Genomic DNA, 15,928 nt, shown 5'->3' on the forward strand with positions numbered 1-15,928 from the left:
CCCCCGGCTTGGGGTCCCCAATGGCTTGGGTTCCCATCTTCCACCAAAGTCACTGGAATGTATGTCCTAGATGGAGCTTGCTTCCGCAGTCCGCTGAAGTCGGTGGACTTTCTGGACGCCTATCCCAGCATCCTTGACCAGAAGTTTGAGGTCTCCAGTGTTGCTGACTGCTTGGACTCCGCAGGTAAACATGCAGGTGGAGGGCTCCCCTGGCCTCCTGATTTCCCGTCATTCCCACCAGGAAACACACCGTACCTCGGTGAGGGGCCCTTGGCAGTTCCAGCTGGGGCAGCAGTGGTGGTGGGAGGCCCCGCATGCAGCTTGTCCTCAGCTGGCTCGTGGAATATCTCTTTGCACCCGATGCCAAGTTAGACACTGACTCCACAGATGAATTGAAGGACGCCCACTCACCACCCTATGCCTTGCCTCTTGCCTTTCCCTCCCATAGGATAAAGGGTGTGAGAGACCACCTGGCCTGGTCTCTGTCCACTGAGCAGCCTCTGCCCCCTGCCCTGGTGCCTGGGCTGCTGCCGTCCCTGGGCCCTCCCAGCCACCTCACCTGTCGGTCTTCCCCACCCCAGCCCCTCCTGGCTCCCCAAACAGCAGATGCCCCTTCCCGCCCTGGTGCATCTCACACGCTTCCTTCCCTCGGCCCCTGTAGCACAGGCTCATCTCCCGTGGGTGTGGTGGTCGGGGTGGGGCCTCCTCTCGGGCCCGCACAGAGCTGGCCATGGACAGCCTCCTGCAGGTGCGTCATGGCAGCTGCTGCAGGCTCCACCTCACCCACGCAGGGTCTGCTCAGAAAGGTGGAAACAAGAGCTGGGAATGGGGCGTCCGGCCGTGCTGGCAGCATGGAAAGCAAAGCAGCTTCCCTGTAGACTGCACTGCATCCTGACAGGATCCCTCTCGGGAGAGCAGCTGCTCTCGCCTTCCCTGGTTAATTCTGCACGTGCTTGTTATGCGCTCACTCTGCAGTTTGGGGCCAGCGGCTGGCATGACCGAGACCCCGTGCCTGCCTTCGTGGGACTTTCCAGTCTAGACCAGCAGACACAAAAACATCCCAAGGCCTCAGTCTTAGGGCAGCAGGAATTCTGCAAAGCAGTGATCCTGGCGGGTGAGGTGGAGCATGGCTGGTGACCACCTTGGAAGGGTCTTGGCCTTTGAATTGAGGTCTCAGTGAAAGGCAGGGGCAGCCATGAGTATGCCCGATGGACAGGTGTCTCAGGAGGAGGAGGAGGCAACAGGGCCCAGCCCGTGCGGAGCTCATCTCGATGCGAGCGTGCATCTTGTTCCCCTGCTGTGAATGACGGGAGGTGAGCACCAGAGGCCTGGTGGAATGGGGTGTGCTACTTGTTTTGATGATTCATATTTTTAAAAATATTTCTCATGGAAAAAGGCCACTCTGGTTGCTCTGTGGAAATGGACGTGAGAGGCGGTTGGGACAGGTGAGAGGGGCTGCCCTGTGCCCCCACACAGAAGCACCCGGCGGAGCTCTGCGTCTCCTACAGGGCACTCCTAAAGGGCATTTGGCTCCGGCTGCCTGGGTGCAGGCAGGGACAGAGCAAGGATTCAAACCCAAGCCTGTGGGACTGCAAAGCTCTGAATCTCTTGGATGCTTCTTGTCCCGTGGTCTGGGTGAGATTTGACAGAAAGAGCAGGGCTGGAGCTGCCCCCACCTCCATGCCACCCGTGTCCCTGTCAAATGCCTTCCTCCCACCACAGCCCCCATCTGTCAAGCCGCACATCACAGAGAACAGTTTGAAGCCGCAGTGACGCCTCCATCTCCCCATCGCCTCACTCTGTGGTATTTAGTGAACGTCTTTGCTTTGCTACCAAAGCACCTATTAGTGCAGAAGAGAAGGGCCAAGAGGGCTCCCAGTGCGCTGTCCCGGTGGGCCAGGTAGAAACTAACCCCTCCGTGACACCCGAGACTGGAAGAGCAGGCCCACCCTCCAGAGCGAGACAGCTCCCGCCAGGCTGCCGGAGGTTGATCCCGGTCCTCCTCCTGCCGGCCGTGGAACCTACAGCAAGTTCCTCAGCCTTCCTGCCTCAGTTTCCTCATCTGCAGCACAGGGATGGTAATGGTATCCCCTTCATAAGGTTTTCGTAGGGTGGACTGAGTTCAGCGCGTAAAGCACTTAGTGCAGCACTTGGCGCCAAATCAGTGCTCAGCTCAGCAGCCACAGAGTTTGGGCAGGAACCGCTCTCAAGGTGCCGCACACTCAGCTGGGCAGATAGAGCAGGGATTTGGAGATGGAGGACGCGCTTGGCTTTGCATTCAGGAGACCAGAATGTGAGGGTCCCCAGGGGTTCTGGGAGGCCCCTGGATCCTCGGGAGGAGGGAGCGCAGGCCTCCCTCATGCAGGGGACAGGCGCACGTGGAGGATGCGTTCCGGCCTTCAGGACCGACGCCCTGGATGTGATAGCAGCCCCCGAGCGTGTGCCCTTGTCCGTCTCCAGCCCTGCGGGCCACTTCCTTGTTCACCCGGCAAATAACACACAGCCATAGCTGAAGCCAGTGTGGAGCCTGGGCCAGGCCAGCTTCCCGGCGCCTTCCCCTGCCTGCACTGTCAGCATCGTCATCAGGAAGCGCCCGCGTCACTGCTTGCTTTCCCGGGGCCCCTGTGCTGGGTTACAGCTTCTGACTTAACTAACCATGCAGACCTCAGCCTGCCTATTTGGGTGCCAGTAGGAAATGGGGACACGTTTGATGACCTATTTCTGATGTTTGCAAGTCACTTTTTTTTTTTTTTTTTTGAGACGGAGTCTGGCTCTGTCGCCCAGGCTGGAGGGCAGCGGCGCCATCTTGGCTTACTGCAAGCTCCGCCTCCCGGGTTCAAGCCCTTCTCCCGCCTCAGCCTCCAGGCGCCCGCCACCACGCCCGGCTAATTTTTTTGTATTTTTTAGTGGAGATGGGGTTTCACCCTGTTAGGCAGGATGGTCTCAATATCCTGACCTCGTGATCCGCCCACCTCAGCCTCCCAAAGTGCTGGGATTACAGGCGTGAGCCGCCGCACCCGGCAGCAGGTCAGTTTCTAAGTTTCCCAAATGTTGCCACAGGAAGAACTAGAAAATGACCTAATCATTGTAGTAACTTCAACCCAACCAAAACCTTTTTCCTAAAACCATCACTCCCTATATTAATCAAATCAAAACATAGAAGGCGCAGCCAGCTTCTCCGTATGCCCATCACCCTCTCCTCTTCCCTCCCCTTCCCCTGAGACTGTGAAAGCAAAAGCAATTTTACAGTCTCTCCATCATCGGGAGAGACACCAAAGTCATCTGCTTTTCCTGCAACTGCCCTAACGTTTACAAGATGCAACAAAGTGAAAACATTTTCCAGAGTAACAAAGGCAAATGACTTTCACTTGTGGAAAGTGGTGTGGGAGCAAGATCACCATCATCCCTCACGCCGCAGGGAAGCTTGTGGATTCTGCCAGCCCCATCATCTCAAGGGCATTTGGTCACAGGTCCCAGGGCTCAGGGCTAACTGCAGCCTGCGTCATGTGGATCTTTGGTAAAAGCTGTGTAAGTGATGTGGGGCCCTCAGGCTCTGCAGGATTGAAGAGACACAGGCCTCTTCCAGGGTTGCGCTCGCCTGTGAGGAAGGGTGGAGGGTTTGCCAAGCCCATGGCTGGTCCTTCAGGGGTTCCTATTCTGACTTGGGTAGGGAAGTCCGGGTTTTCTGTTGAGTTCCTCTGATTTTTGCACACACACGTGTGCCGAGCTGAGTGTCACAGCCCTGTGCCTCGGGGCCTGTGCTGTTGCTTCCTGAGACGGGCCCTGTTCTCCTTTAGCTGGCTGGTGTGCATTCGTAGTAAGCAGTTGCAATGTTCACTACCTGGACACTGTGTATGTGTGTACTGCAAGGTCACAGAATGTGGGCCAGAGGTGACATGGGGCCATGTGTGAGTGGTAGAGTCACATGGGGTGAGTGGTGCGGTCACATGGAGTGCACAATGCAGTCATATGAGGTGAGCAGTGGGGTCACGGGTGAGTGGTGAGGTCACGTGGAGTGCATGGTGAGGTCATGTGAGGTGAGCAGTGGGGTTCATGGTGCAGACGGTGTTCCCAGAGGATGGGAGCACAGGCTCTTGGGTCAGCACTGCCCCCCGCTGAGCTAGGCTTTAATCTCTTGGAGCCTGTTTTCCTTCTGCAAGACAGTGGAGAGGGAATGCGGTCACCTTGTGCTGCCTGGCAGGTGCCAGGCCATGGTGCCCTCGGTGGGGGGCTGCTGTGTGTTGGGGGGCCACTGTCCTGAACACTTCATTGGAAACAACAGACACAGGTGCAGGTGAGGTCTGCCTTGGTGGGTCAAGGAATGTTTCCCACAAAGCCGGCACCTGAGGGTGTCTTGGAGGGTCTGTTCGTTGTGCTTTTGGGGAGCATTGGCCATTCAGGAGCACCATGATCTGGCTGAGGAGTTGGGGCCGCCATCCAGGCCTTACTTTCCAGGGCTTGCCTAGATCCGAATCCAGGTTAGGAGTACTCTGATGCTGACGCAGAGGGGACTGGACTCAGAGACAGGAGAGGAAACCGAGACCCGAAAGGCAGGCAGTGCATGCGAAGAGCTCTCCATGGGGTCAAGGACAGAGTCCCAGCTGGGGAGGGGGGCAGGTCGAGGGGCGGTCATTGGGTGCACAGGGCAGCTGGGGGCACCTTCGCGAGTTCGTCTGGTGTGTGGTACATGGAAAGGCTGTGGTGACCCAGGATTCTGGGAGAGTCTTGAGGACAGAGGTTGTTGACGCTGGGTGTGTCCTCGGGCCGCCAGCAGCCATATTCCAAGCAAGAGAAATCGCCGCCCTTCAGTGCTGGTTTTCCACGTACTTTGTTTCGGCGATACTGTTTCGCTTCCAGATTAACTGTGGAAATGACACACATGGCACCCACCTTTCGTTTGCTTTCATCTGCTTTTTGGGGGATCTTCTCCTCTGCATGTGAACACATCAGACTGACATGCTTTATTTTTTAATGAAAAACCAAGAACCAAAAGCAGAGTGTAAGGAAGAACACGGTGCAAACATAACTCATTTCTCAAGCGTTCGTCTCACTTGCAGCCCACAGCACAGTCTCACTGGCCGTCGACGTGAAGCCTCATGGGTTAACTCTGGTTGCAGAGATAGATTGGAAAACTCGGGTAACTGCCGTGAAGTGTCCACCACAGAGGGACCCCTCCCGGGGCAGCGTTTGGGAACGGCCAGCACAGGCTGGGAGGGAAGCCCAGCTATGGCTGATGCGTGGTGGGACACGGGGCCTCTGGTGTGGTCAGAAGGAATTTGCACAAGCGGTTTCTGGCCAGACCGTTTCCTTGGTTTTGTTCCTGTGTAAATAAGTCATGGAAAGCACAACTGCACGGCGTCCACCTTTCCTTGCTGTTCGTGGCCATCTGCCCTGCTGGGGGAGAGCCTGGGATGTGGCAGAGCCTTTAGGAACAGGCGGTGGTCATGAGGGCCTCCCCTCAGCATTGGTTGCAAAATGGACCTGAATTTTCCTGTAATGTCCTGAAGGGTAGCATGTGAGGCTCAAGGATGAGCCTTGGGCAGCCTGCCAGCAGCAGAGGGCCACAGCCTGGGCACCAAAGATAGCAGACAGTGACTGTTTCGGTGCAGAGGCGGAAACCCCAAGGCAGGATGGGGCAGGGCTGCCCCGCTCCCTCGTAGGGGGAGGGCTCCTCCTGCCCAGGCTCCTGGCAGCTCCAGGAGTCCTTGGCTGTGGCTGCATCATGCTGGCCTTTGCCTCCTCTGTGACTTTGCCGTCTCTGCGTCTTGTAAGGACATGTGTCATTGGATTTAGAGTCCACCCTAGTCCAGGAGTCTCTGATGACCTCCCTCAATACCTCAACTTCATGACATCTGCAAAGACCCTCTTCCCAACAAAGGTCACATTCACAGCTGTGGGAGTCAGTTGGGGCCACCATTCAACGCCTCATGCCTGGCAGGACTTGGCAAGGGGAGCCTTGGCTCCCTGAAGATGCCTGTATGGAGGAAACCTCCGCCCAACCCTGCCTGCGCCCCGCCTGCGGGGTCAGCGGCACCTGCCTTTCCTTCCTGCTGGGGAGCTGAGACCTCCAGCAAGCCACCTGATGTCTGAGCCTGGGGAACGGCCCGCTCTGGTTTGTGACGGGCTTCTCAGTTATGCTGTGAGGGTGAATGGATGTAACAGCCGAAAGCAGTCGGGTGTGCAGTGTTGGGTGTTTTCTTCCTGGTGACCTGGGCTGTGTGACATAGAAGGAAATCCCAAGGCCCCCTGAGTTCAGCCTTTGGGCTCAGACTCAGCATGGCTGACCCCATTCTCCTGCCTGGGATCTCTGAGCAAGACCGGCTGCCAGGCAGAAGGCCCCCTGCAGCCTGGAGGCGCCTCGTGTCCGGGCGCCAGGCCCTCTGTGCCTGGGCAGGGAGTGGATGTGAGCGTGGCCTCCATGTGCGGCTGGTCCGCACCTCTCCCCTACATGCTGGCCATGTGCCTGGGCCCATGTCCTCATCAGCGGGGTAGTAGCAGTACAGCCTGGTGGGGTCTCAGGACCATGCCTGGTCCATAGGGAGTACTGTGGGAGGCCAGCTCTGGCCACGCTGTAGGGGGCCCTGCAGATGTGGGCACCACTGCCGGGGGAAGGGGAGGATGAAGAGGGGGCTCCAGCTGTCCTGCCTGACACCCCACCCCGGGGCCTCCCTGTCTGCTGCATCTGCTCCCTCCTGCCCTTTTGAACCTTGTGGGAGGGTCCCCCCAGGGTACGAGGCCTCAGATACCCCCTCCCCCACCGTGTCAGTCCCCAGTTCCACAGCTCCAGCAGGCAGTGAGGTCCAAGGGCCAGGCAGGGGGAGGTGAACGGAAGCACCCCTTCCTCTCGCCACTGGGCACCACCGCCGGGCAATTGTCCTGCTGCCCATGCAGTCCTGGCCGATGCTGCGGGGACAGCACCACGCTTCACACAGACCGAGCCTGGTGCGTGCGAGAACGTGCTGCCGTCGCACTCAAGGGTCCGCTCTAGTGGCAGCACCGTGTCCCTGTGGCCTCCAGGCTGCTGGAACAGTGTAGAACTCAGGACAGCCCCAGGCTGAGCCAGGAAGTGCCTCCAGCCAGAGGGGCCCTGGGCAGGTGCCATCCCTGTGCCTCAGTTTCCCTACCTATAAAATCAGACCCACCCCCATACACCTGCTCGTCATGAAGATGACACCATACCTGCAGGAGGCTGGCAGTGCCTTGTCCCTGGGGGTGAGTCGTGACAAATGCTGGATTCTCTATTGTTACTTTTTCTCCTTCTATTTCTCGTTCCGAAGTCGCCCTGGCAGCATACAAGTGGCTGGTTTGCTACCTGCTCCGAGAGACTTATCAAAAGTTAAACCAAGAGAAAAGATCAGGAAGCAGTGACTTTGAAGCAAGGAATAACTGCCAGGTAGGTATTTGTTTTCAAACTTCCCTTTTGTATTATTTGCTCTTAATTCCCCGGCCGTTGTGTCCCTGGCAGTTCAGGCCCCAGACCCCGAGCTCCCGTGACCTTGGGCAGAGGACTTGATGACTTTGCTGCTTGCTCAACTCCTCTGTAACACAGGGATGGCGGCACCTGTCTTGCTGGGCTGGGGAGGTCATGGGTGTTACATTTACCATTCCTGACGGGTCCCAGCCCGTAACCCGGAGCAGTGAAGCGCAGGGTTGTGAGAGCCTTGAATGCACAGAAGGGCAGGGACACCACTGCGGACACTCAGAGTGCTCCCTCCTGACTCACGGGAGTGACGCCAGCACCCTGCTTGGTTTTCCACAAGTTGCTCTTGCCTTCCCGAGGGGCTGGGGTGGCAGTGGTGAGTGGGTCGTCATTGGCCTTGGAAAGTACTTTGGGTCTCACACCTGGACAGGGCTGTCTTTTGTGTTCTGGGAAGCCACAGGGAAAAAACAGCCTGTTACAAAACGCCTTGTCATGCCAGGAAACTGGTTACGTGTGATTCCAGCCCTGTCCCGGCTGTCTGCCCTAGAGCAGAGCCCAGCCCCTCCCCTGTCTAGGGGGCAGCTGCTGGGGGCAGTGGGGCTCCTGGATGTGTCCGTGGGTGCCGTGAGCACTCTTGGTGGAGTGCGCCAGCCGTAACCATAGCTATGGGGAATCTCAAGCCATGAGTGTCGTGCAGGGAGGCCATGGATATGGAGAGAGCCGCTGTCGCCCCTTCTCCCTGGTGTCAGTTTATGAGGTTATGGGTCAGCTTCAATAATGAAGCCACTGTGGGGACCCAGGTCCACGTCTGCCTGTCTCTGGGAAGGCCTGGCATCCCACAGCCTGCTGCTGGGGGCAGCCCTGGCCCTCAGGCCAGCAGCTCTAGAACCTGCTGCACACACCTGCCCTGAGATGAGGAGAGAAGGCGGGAAGGATGGGCTCCTGCCGAGCTCAGAGAAACCCCGATTGGACCAGGCGCAGTGGCTCATGTCTGTAATCCCAGCATTTTTGGAGGCCAAGACAGGTGGATCACAAGGTCAGGAGATCGAGACCATCCTGGCTAATACAGTGAACCTGGTGTCTACTAAACATGGAAAACTAGCTGGGTGTAGTGGCGGGTGCCTGTAGTCCCAGCTACTCGGGAGGCTGAGGCAAGAGAACTGCTTAAACCTGGGAGGCAGAAGTTGCAATGAGCCGAGATCGCACCACTGCACTCCAGCCTGAGCGACAGAGCAAGATTCCATCTCAAAAAAAAAAAAAAGAAAAAAGAAATTTAGATTGAATTTATAGCTGAAAAGAAGTCAGCAGGTGGCCAGGGTCAGTAAAACTTGTAGTTTAGGCCCATAGTGACCAAAAATAGGAGGCTTGAAGTGACCCTTCCAGAACAGGCTGCCTTCTGTACCCACCCTGGCTGATAACACGGCAGGTTGGGTCATTCAGAAACCAATGGATGCCTGTCAGCTTCCACCGCTCCCTCCTCTGCAGGCCACATCCTTGTGTTAAGGTGGAATAGGCTGCTGCACTGGCTCATGTCTGTAACGCCAGCACATTAGGCAGGCTGAGGCAGGAAGATCGCTTGAACCCAGGAGGTTGAGGCTGCAGTGGGCCACGATCACGTCACTGCACTCCAGCATAGACAACAGAACAAGACCCTGTCTCAGAAAAGAAAAAAAGAATTTTCTTAATGGAATGGAGATTCTCCAGTGAGTTGTGAAACAAGACCCCCAGAGACGGAGGGCACAAAAGGACCCCATTCCTAACAACACCTGTGTCGCTTAGAACTGCCTGGTAGGTCCTTAGCACCCCCTTCCAGCCCCGGCCTATGCTGGGGACGCGGCATGTGTGACCCCACAACACCCCAAGTGCGTGGCTCGGCTGCTGAGAAACACTCACCTTCAGCTTTTCCTTTGAGAACTTGGTAACAGAATTTCAGGGAGTCCTGCGGCAGAGGCCAGGAGGGCTCCTGGGTTCTGAGTCCGGCTGAGACGGTGACCCTGGGCCGAGCTGTGGAGCTGACAGACACCAGCCACAAGGCCTTGGAGGGAAAGCAGTTGCCAGGGTGGGGCTTCGTGTTCCAGACCTGCTCTGGGTCGCGGAGTTTTCAAGAGCAGGGGACATTTGTGACAGCTGAGAGCCCTTGGGGCCTGGGCTGGATGCTAAGGGGCCCATGGGAAACGCAGCCCCTTCCCCTGCAATACGGCATGAGAAGAAAGCCTCAGCCTAGACCAGCCTTTTGAGGAAGATGGGAGCCGGAAGCTGTTAAAAAATAAAACCATCGGATTTGGCTGCATACAGGTTCAGCATTTCTGCATTGCAAAAGATGCTCTGAACAAAATCAGAAGCCACACAGCAGACTGGGGAAGCCCACATGGCATGTCGCTGACAGAGAACACCCCCAGGAAGGAAGGAATTCCTTCAGATAGATGCTTGCCTGGTCGGAAACCAGCCCTAGCAGCCGCTGACCTGGAGCCAGGGCCAGGAGCTGCAGGTCAAAGCCATATTTCCACAGGCATCAGGCTGGGCTCGGGCACCAGCACCATTCGTGGAGAGGGTGACGGCTGTGTCCTTTGAGAAGGTTACTGGCCATTTTTGTTAAAAGTGTGCTTACTCTTTGACCTGGTGGGGAAAATTTATTAACCTTTAAACATTTTCTGGCTCTTGCCAATAACCGCTATCTACCATTTACCCACCGTAAGCCAGGCATGCGCAGAAAGGTCTTTAAAAATGCATTTCTCTCATTTTTCCGCTGAGTGACACCTTCACATGTTCAACAGCCAGTAGATATAAAAGATGGGTGGTGGCGTCCCCGCACCCTGCCTCGAGCCTGGGAGTAAAAAGGTGGATGGTGGCTTCCCGCTCCTGACCTCCAGCCTGGGAGTAAAAAGATGGGTGGTGGCGTCCCCACAGCCTGCCTCCAACCTGGGAGTAAAAAGATGGGTGGTGGCGTCCCCGCAGCCTGCCTCCAGCCTGGGAATAAAAAGGTGGGTGGTGGCGTCCCCGCAGCCTGCCTCCACCCTGGGATCAACCCCTGTCACAAGGGCTGCAGGTTCCCTTCAGGGATTTGCACATCAAAAGGCGGACAAGGACGAGGACATTTGTTCTCCCTGAGCCACATGCTGGATTCTGTACCTGGGTCGTTTCATGTTGTCTAGTTTGGGAGTGAAGGAAGTTGAGGCCAAGAGAAATGCCCAAGGTCCCCCAGCTCGCCTGTGCTGAAGATTGCACCCGGGCCAGCTGTCACAGAGCCCAGCCCTTTCCCCAGGCTGCGTGGCTGCTGTCTGACTTTGGACCATTTGGGGTTTGTGTTTTTGCCTAAAGTATCCATTGCCTCTTAAAATGTACTTCAGAAATCAGAGTGTACCAGACTGAGACCCTCCCCTCTCTCCTGTGCTGAAGATCTCCTGGGTGTCCGGGTTTACTGCTGTAAAGGGACAGCTGACCATAGCTGCATCAAGCCTGAGAAATGCCTGTCCCGGTCCTAGCTGGGGACAGTTTGGCAGCTCTGGAAGGGCAGCTGAGGTGGTCCAGAAGATCCCCGTAGAGCACACAGTCCAGCCCCTGCCCTGTCTGGGGGACTCCCACGTGTGTCTGTGGGTGCCATGAGCACCCTTGGCTGGAGTGCGCCAGCCCTAACCGTAGCTATGGGGACACTTTGGCCATGGGGGAGGGACTGCACCTGAGGCATTACTGTCCCCCCGGGGTCTGCAGAGTTCATACTGCGTGGGATGCTTCCTGGGCCCCAGCCCACCTTGGTTAATGTTGTGGTCGGCTCTGCTGGTTGCCATGGCAGACACTGTTTAGGGAGCCCATCCTCGGAGCCTGTGTCCCCCCGGTGACTGCTGGCCTTATGTGGACCTTTCCTGGAACAACAGCACAGTGTCATGCAGGCAAATCCTGGGGACTGAGATGCCGTCGAGCACAATAGAGCTGCCATCGCAGGCACTTCCTGTGAGAGGGCTGTCCTGACCCCAGTAGCACCACACGGGAGACAGCACTGAGGCTTGGAGCCATGATGCCTTTTGCTCTCTTGCACAGCTGCAGAGCCGAGTGACTGTTTCAAAACTCACTGGCACTCGGGATGTATTATTTGACAGCAGTAAGGTTCCAGAGGAGGCTGTCTTTCTGGCCCCCGCGGCCTGTCTGGCCTGTGCCATCGCTGTATCACGCTGTGTCACTTTCATGGAAAAACACACCGAAGCGGCGTGGTGACTGCAGTTGAGGGGGAGAGTGTTGCGGGGCACAGGGCTCAGACTCAGATTCAGTTCTGAGGACCGCCTCTCTGCCCGGGCCCTGCTGAGATTGCCTGGGATTGGGGTTCGCAGAGGACCCATGGCGTGAGGAGAGGCCCTTGTGGTGTGGGAGCATGTTTTGGGGTGTGGGCAGGATTCAATGGAATTGCCGTGTTCTCGTGGACGCAGGAGCAGCTTGCGGGGGTGCGGGTGCCGTCGCCCGCTTGTTTCATGGAAGGTGAAAGGAGGAGGGGCTGAGGCCTGGAGCTGCAGCACCACGCCTGGCAACTTCCCCACAGGACTGTATTATCAGCCTCCTGCCAGAGGCCTCCGGCGGGAGCCTGAGGGCTGCCCCACCTCACTTGGCAGGGCTCTGGGAAATCTGGGTGCTAGTCCTAGCTGGGGTCTGTCGTGCAGTCCCCACGGCCCTAGTGCAAGTCCAGATTCCGCCAAAACCAAGGCCCAGAGCTATAGCACGTGTGAGACCAGGAGAGGGCAGGAAGCCCCAAGGCCCTGGGCTGGCACACTCCATGCTTAGACAGCAGGGAGTAAGACAGGCCTTCCTGGCACTCTTCTGAGTGGCACACTCAGGAGTGGGACGGCCCACCCATGAGTGTGCAGGACCCAGCGGGGGTCTTGGGACAGGACCAGTCAGGCTGGCACGAAGCAGAGCGGGAAAGCAGCTTCTCCCGGTGTCTGTTTTCCCGAGGCTCCTGATCCCAACAGGGCCCTGGAGGACACTGGCTTTGTGACTGGAGACCCTGCTGCCGCGTGGTTCGCCCTGCTGTGTTCTGGGAAGATTTGGGGCAGCATCATAGGCCAGGCATGCAGCCGGGTCCTCCTGCAGCAGTCGGTCCCCCATACCCTGTATTTCATCCCTTGGCTGGATTTTTTTTAATTTTAAAAATGGCACCTGCTCATCCTAACAAGTCAAGCAATATGTGTATTGTTTTCCTAATTTAAAATATCTGGTGAGATGATAAATGGGAGACAGGGAAAGAAAGGCTAATAAGTGAAGTTGATGATTATCAGCAAATGTTTTTGATATTATAGCAGATACTGGCAAGGCTATGGAGAAAAGTGACACAGATCCACAGTTGACGGGAACGCAGATTAGTTCAGCCACTGTGGAGGGCAGCTTGGCGATTTCTCAGAGAGCTAAGAGTTGCCCTTCCGCTCGACCCAGTGATCCCATTACTGGGTATGTACCCCAAAGAAAAGCAATCATCCTGCCAGCCGGACACATGTACCTGTACGTCCATCGCAGCGCTATTCACAATAGCAAAACTGTGGAATCAACCCGGGTGCCCCACAGCGGTGGACTGGATAAGGAAATGGGGTACATAGACACCATGGGATACCGTGCAGCCATCACTACCAACAGTCATGGCTTTTGCAGCAACATGGATGCAGCTGCAGGCCGTTATCCTCAGCAAACTAACGCAGCAACAGAAAACCAAATGCTGCATGTTCACACGTATAAGTGGGAGCTAAACATTGGGCACTCATGGACATAAAGATGGGAGCAGCAGAGCCTGCGGGGGACGTACAGCATGGGGAGAAAGGAGAGACGCCTGCTTTGGAGGCTTTGGAGGAGGGGGTGGCAGTTCCTTTGGAGAAGCGAAGTCAGTTCTGAGCTCAGGGAGGAGCTTGACGAGCCCCTTCTCCAGCTCCTCCATGTCTTCCCGTGTGGAAGAAGTCAGGTCCTGGGCCGTCGGGGGCCTCCTGGTGGGCGCCCACACTGTAGCCGCAGAGCATCCTGAGGCCTGCCCCAGGCCCCGTGTGCAATGACCGTGGCTCTCCCAGTCCCAGATGGGAGCTGAGCTGAGATTGAGGCCTTGGAGGGCGTCGGTGGAGCCAGAGCACTCCCAGCTCCATCTTCACATAGGCCTTTTCCATTGTGTTCTAGAAACATGTCTTATGCTGCACAGCGTCTGTGTGCTGCCTCACCTTATGTTACTGTCCTAGGACTTGCACGGGAATGCAGACCCACGTTCGTGTTTCCTGAGAACTTCCTCCACCGGGAATCTGGGCGGGGCTGGGACCTTCATGGTCCTTATGGTGCCATCCTGTATTCCAGGTGTCCCACGGCCGTCCCTTGGCGCTGGCCTTCCTGGAGCTCACCGTGGTGCAGAGGTTCCATGAGCACGTGCACCAGCCCTGCGTGCCGCCCTCGCTGCGGGCTGTGCTGGGGCGGCTCAGTGCTCTGTACGCCCTGTGGTCCCTGAGCCGCCATGCGGCCCTGCTCTACCGAGGTGAGGCTTCTGACTGCGGGCTTGCTGTCCTCCCCAGAGTCAGGGCCCCGCTGTTGTATCTAGGAAGCTGCTTCCTGCACCGTTGTCCTCCTTCCACAGGACTTACTGAGCGTGGCGGAGGGTGCTGTGGACAGATGAGGAACCCACTTCCATAATGAGAGGCATATGGGACAGAACAGCATCAGGGTGGTGCCGAGAGACCCAATTTTCCTTTCACTTGGGGTTCAGTTCAGAGAGCGCTTCCAGAAGGCCCCCTCGTGCCAGGCAGCCTGCCGGGCTCTGCAGGGAGCAGAAGCCCACCCCCTAGGTCCCATAAGGCACAGAGAGACACGAGCCAGGAGTGTCTAGACTTGGGAACCCTGGAAGACTTCCTGGAGGACGGGGTGCTGGGGCTGATTCCTGGAGGATTGGTGGGAATGGGGTAAACCAAAGTTTGTCAACCTTTTGTTGGTTGTTGCCCCCAGCAAGTCTTTTTAGGTGGTTCTTCCCAATGGATGGCACTCATGCATCTTTGGTACTAGGATGTACCGCGTATTCATTCATGTCCTGCATCTCTGGGCTTGTGGAGAATAAGAATAAGATCCTCCCCACCCCAAGAGCCAGTGTTTACCCCCTAGAGGGTGGTGCTGACCCCGTGAAGGCCTTGACAGTGCTCAGGTGCACCAAGGAAGGTACACGAGTGCCTGCCAGAGAGGGCGAGCACAGGGCAGGAGCCCCCCTGCTGCCTGAGAAAAACCCTAAGTGATGACACAGTTCTCTCCAGCAAAAATCGTAGCAAATGCAGATCCCACCACAGATGCGCTCCCGAACGCACAAGGCCACGGCCTTGGACCTCTTAGGGCCCCACCAGAAACCACAGCGGCTGAAGGTGACACCAAGAGCCAAGTCCCCCTGCAGCTTCTGAGTCCCTGCAGGCGACACCAAGGGCTAAGTCCCCCTGTAGCCTCTGAGTCCCTGCAGGCGCCCACCGCCCCCCTCCCCACTCCCCTGGGTGGTCCCAGGTACCCCCTCACCCATGCCTCTGCCATGCACCCCTGCTTCGCTCTGCCCAGGAGCCCCTTCCTTTCTTCCTCCCAAGGGAGGAACCCACCCAGCCTCCCAGAGCCCCAGCAGGTGTGAGCCCAGGGGCCACCCGTCACCTCCGAGCCTGGGACCTTGCCTCCCTCGTTGCCCTGGGCCAGAGACCATCAATGCCTGGGTGGGAAAAGGGTGTCAGAACTTGGTCCCTGAGCCAGCACGTTCCTCGGGTCACAGCTGGACTGGGGGCAGCAATGACACTGATGTGTTCACCCAAAACAGGCCTCCTGTGTGGCCAATTTGGAACGTGCACTCAGGGCATGTTGGCGCTGGGGTTGGTTTTGAACTGAGGACCCAGCCCCCACGTGACTGAGGCTATGCTTGCAGGCGGATACTTCTCTGGTGAGCAAGCGGGAGAAGTGTTGGAGAGCGCCGTCCTGGCCCTGTGTTCCCAGGTGAGCTGTAGGTGCTGCCGTGTTCTCTACATTCTTGTTACACAACCACCCAGGGCCGACACGCACCCCCTTAGCGTCACCCAGAGGAGCCAACGCGTACCACCTTAGCGTCACCCAGAGCTGACACGCACTCCCTTAGCGTCACCCAGACTGACATGCACTCCCTCCCTTAGCGTCACCCAGAGCCGACGTGCACCCCCTTAGCATCACCCAGACCGACACGCACCCCCTTAGCGTCACCCAGAACAACACGCACCACCTTAGTGTCACCCGGAGGAGCCGACGTGCACCGCCTTTGCGTCACCCAGACCGACACGCACCACCTTAGTGTCACCCAGAGGAGCCGACACGCACCCCCTTAGCATCACCCAGACCGACACGCACCACCTTAGCATCACCCAGACCGACACGCACCCCCTTGGCGTCACCCAGACTGACAGGCACCACCTTAGCGTCACCCAGACTGACACGCACCCCCTTAGCATCACCCAGAGCTGACACACACTGCCTTTGCAACCCAAACATTCATGTTTGTTCAGGGTTTAGTAAAAA

At 57.4% G+C, this 15,928-nt stretch overlaps 1 protein-coding gene across 7 annotated transcripts in view; it reads left to right on the forward strand.

Moving 5' to 3' along the window:
- Positions 1 to 15,928, forward strand: part of ACOX3 (acyl-CoA oxidase 3, pristanoyl) — a 59,120-nt gene that overhangs the window by 30,209 nt on the left and 12,983 nt on the right. For 6 of the 7 annotated variants that reach the window (XR_004437781.1, XR_004437782.1, XM_033213601.1 and 3 more), the window contains 4 exons: positions 71 to 184; positions 7,278 to 7,393; positions 13,730 to 13,904; positions 15,309 to 15,376. Coding sequence is in view for 5 of the 7 variants with exons in the window: in XM_033213601.1 (XP_033069492.1) it covers positions 71 to 184; positions 7,278 to 7,393; positions 13,730 to 13,904; positions 15,309 to 15,376 (473 nt within the window). In the remaining 2 variants the exon portion in view is untranslated. Of the gene's footprint in view, positions 1 to 70; positions 185 to 7,277; positions 7,394 to 12,702; positions 13,578 to 13,729; positions 13,905 to 15,308; positions 15,377 to 15,928 lie in introns of those variants that run through there. The other variant, XM_033213603.1, reaches the window with a different exon arrangement.

Source organism: Trachypithecus francoisi, unplaced genomic scaffold (assembly GCF_009764315.1).
Source record: "Trachypithecus francoisi isolate TF-2019V2 unplaced genomic scaffold, Tfra_2.0 Lachesis_group1, whole genome shotgun sequence".
NCBI classification, from domain to species: Eukaryota; Metazoa; Chordata; class Mammalia; order Primates; family Cercopithecidae; genus Trachypithecus; species Trachypithecus francoisi.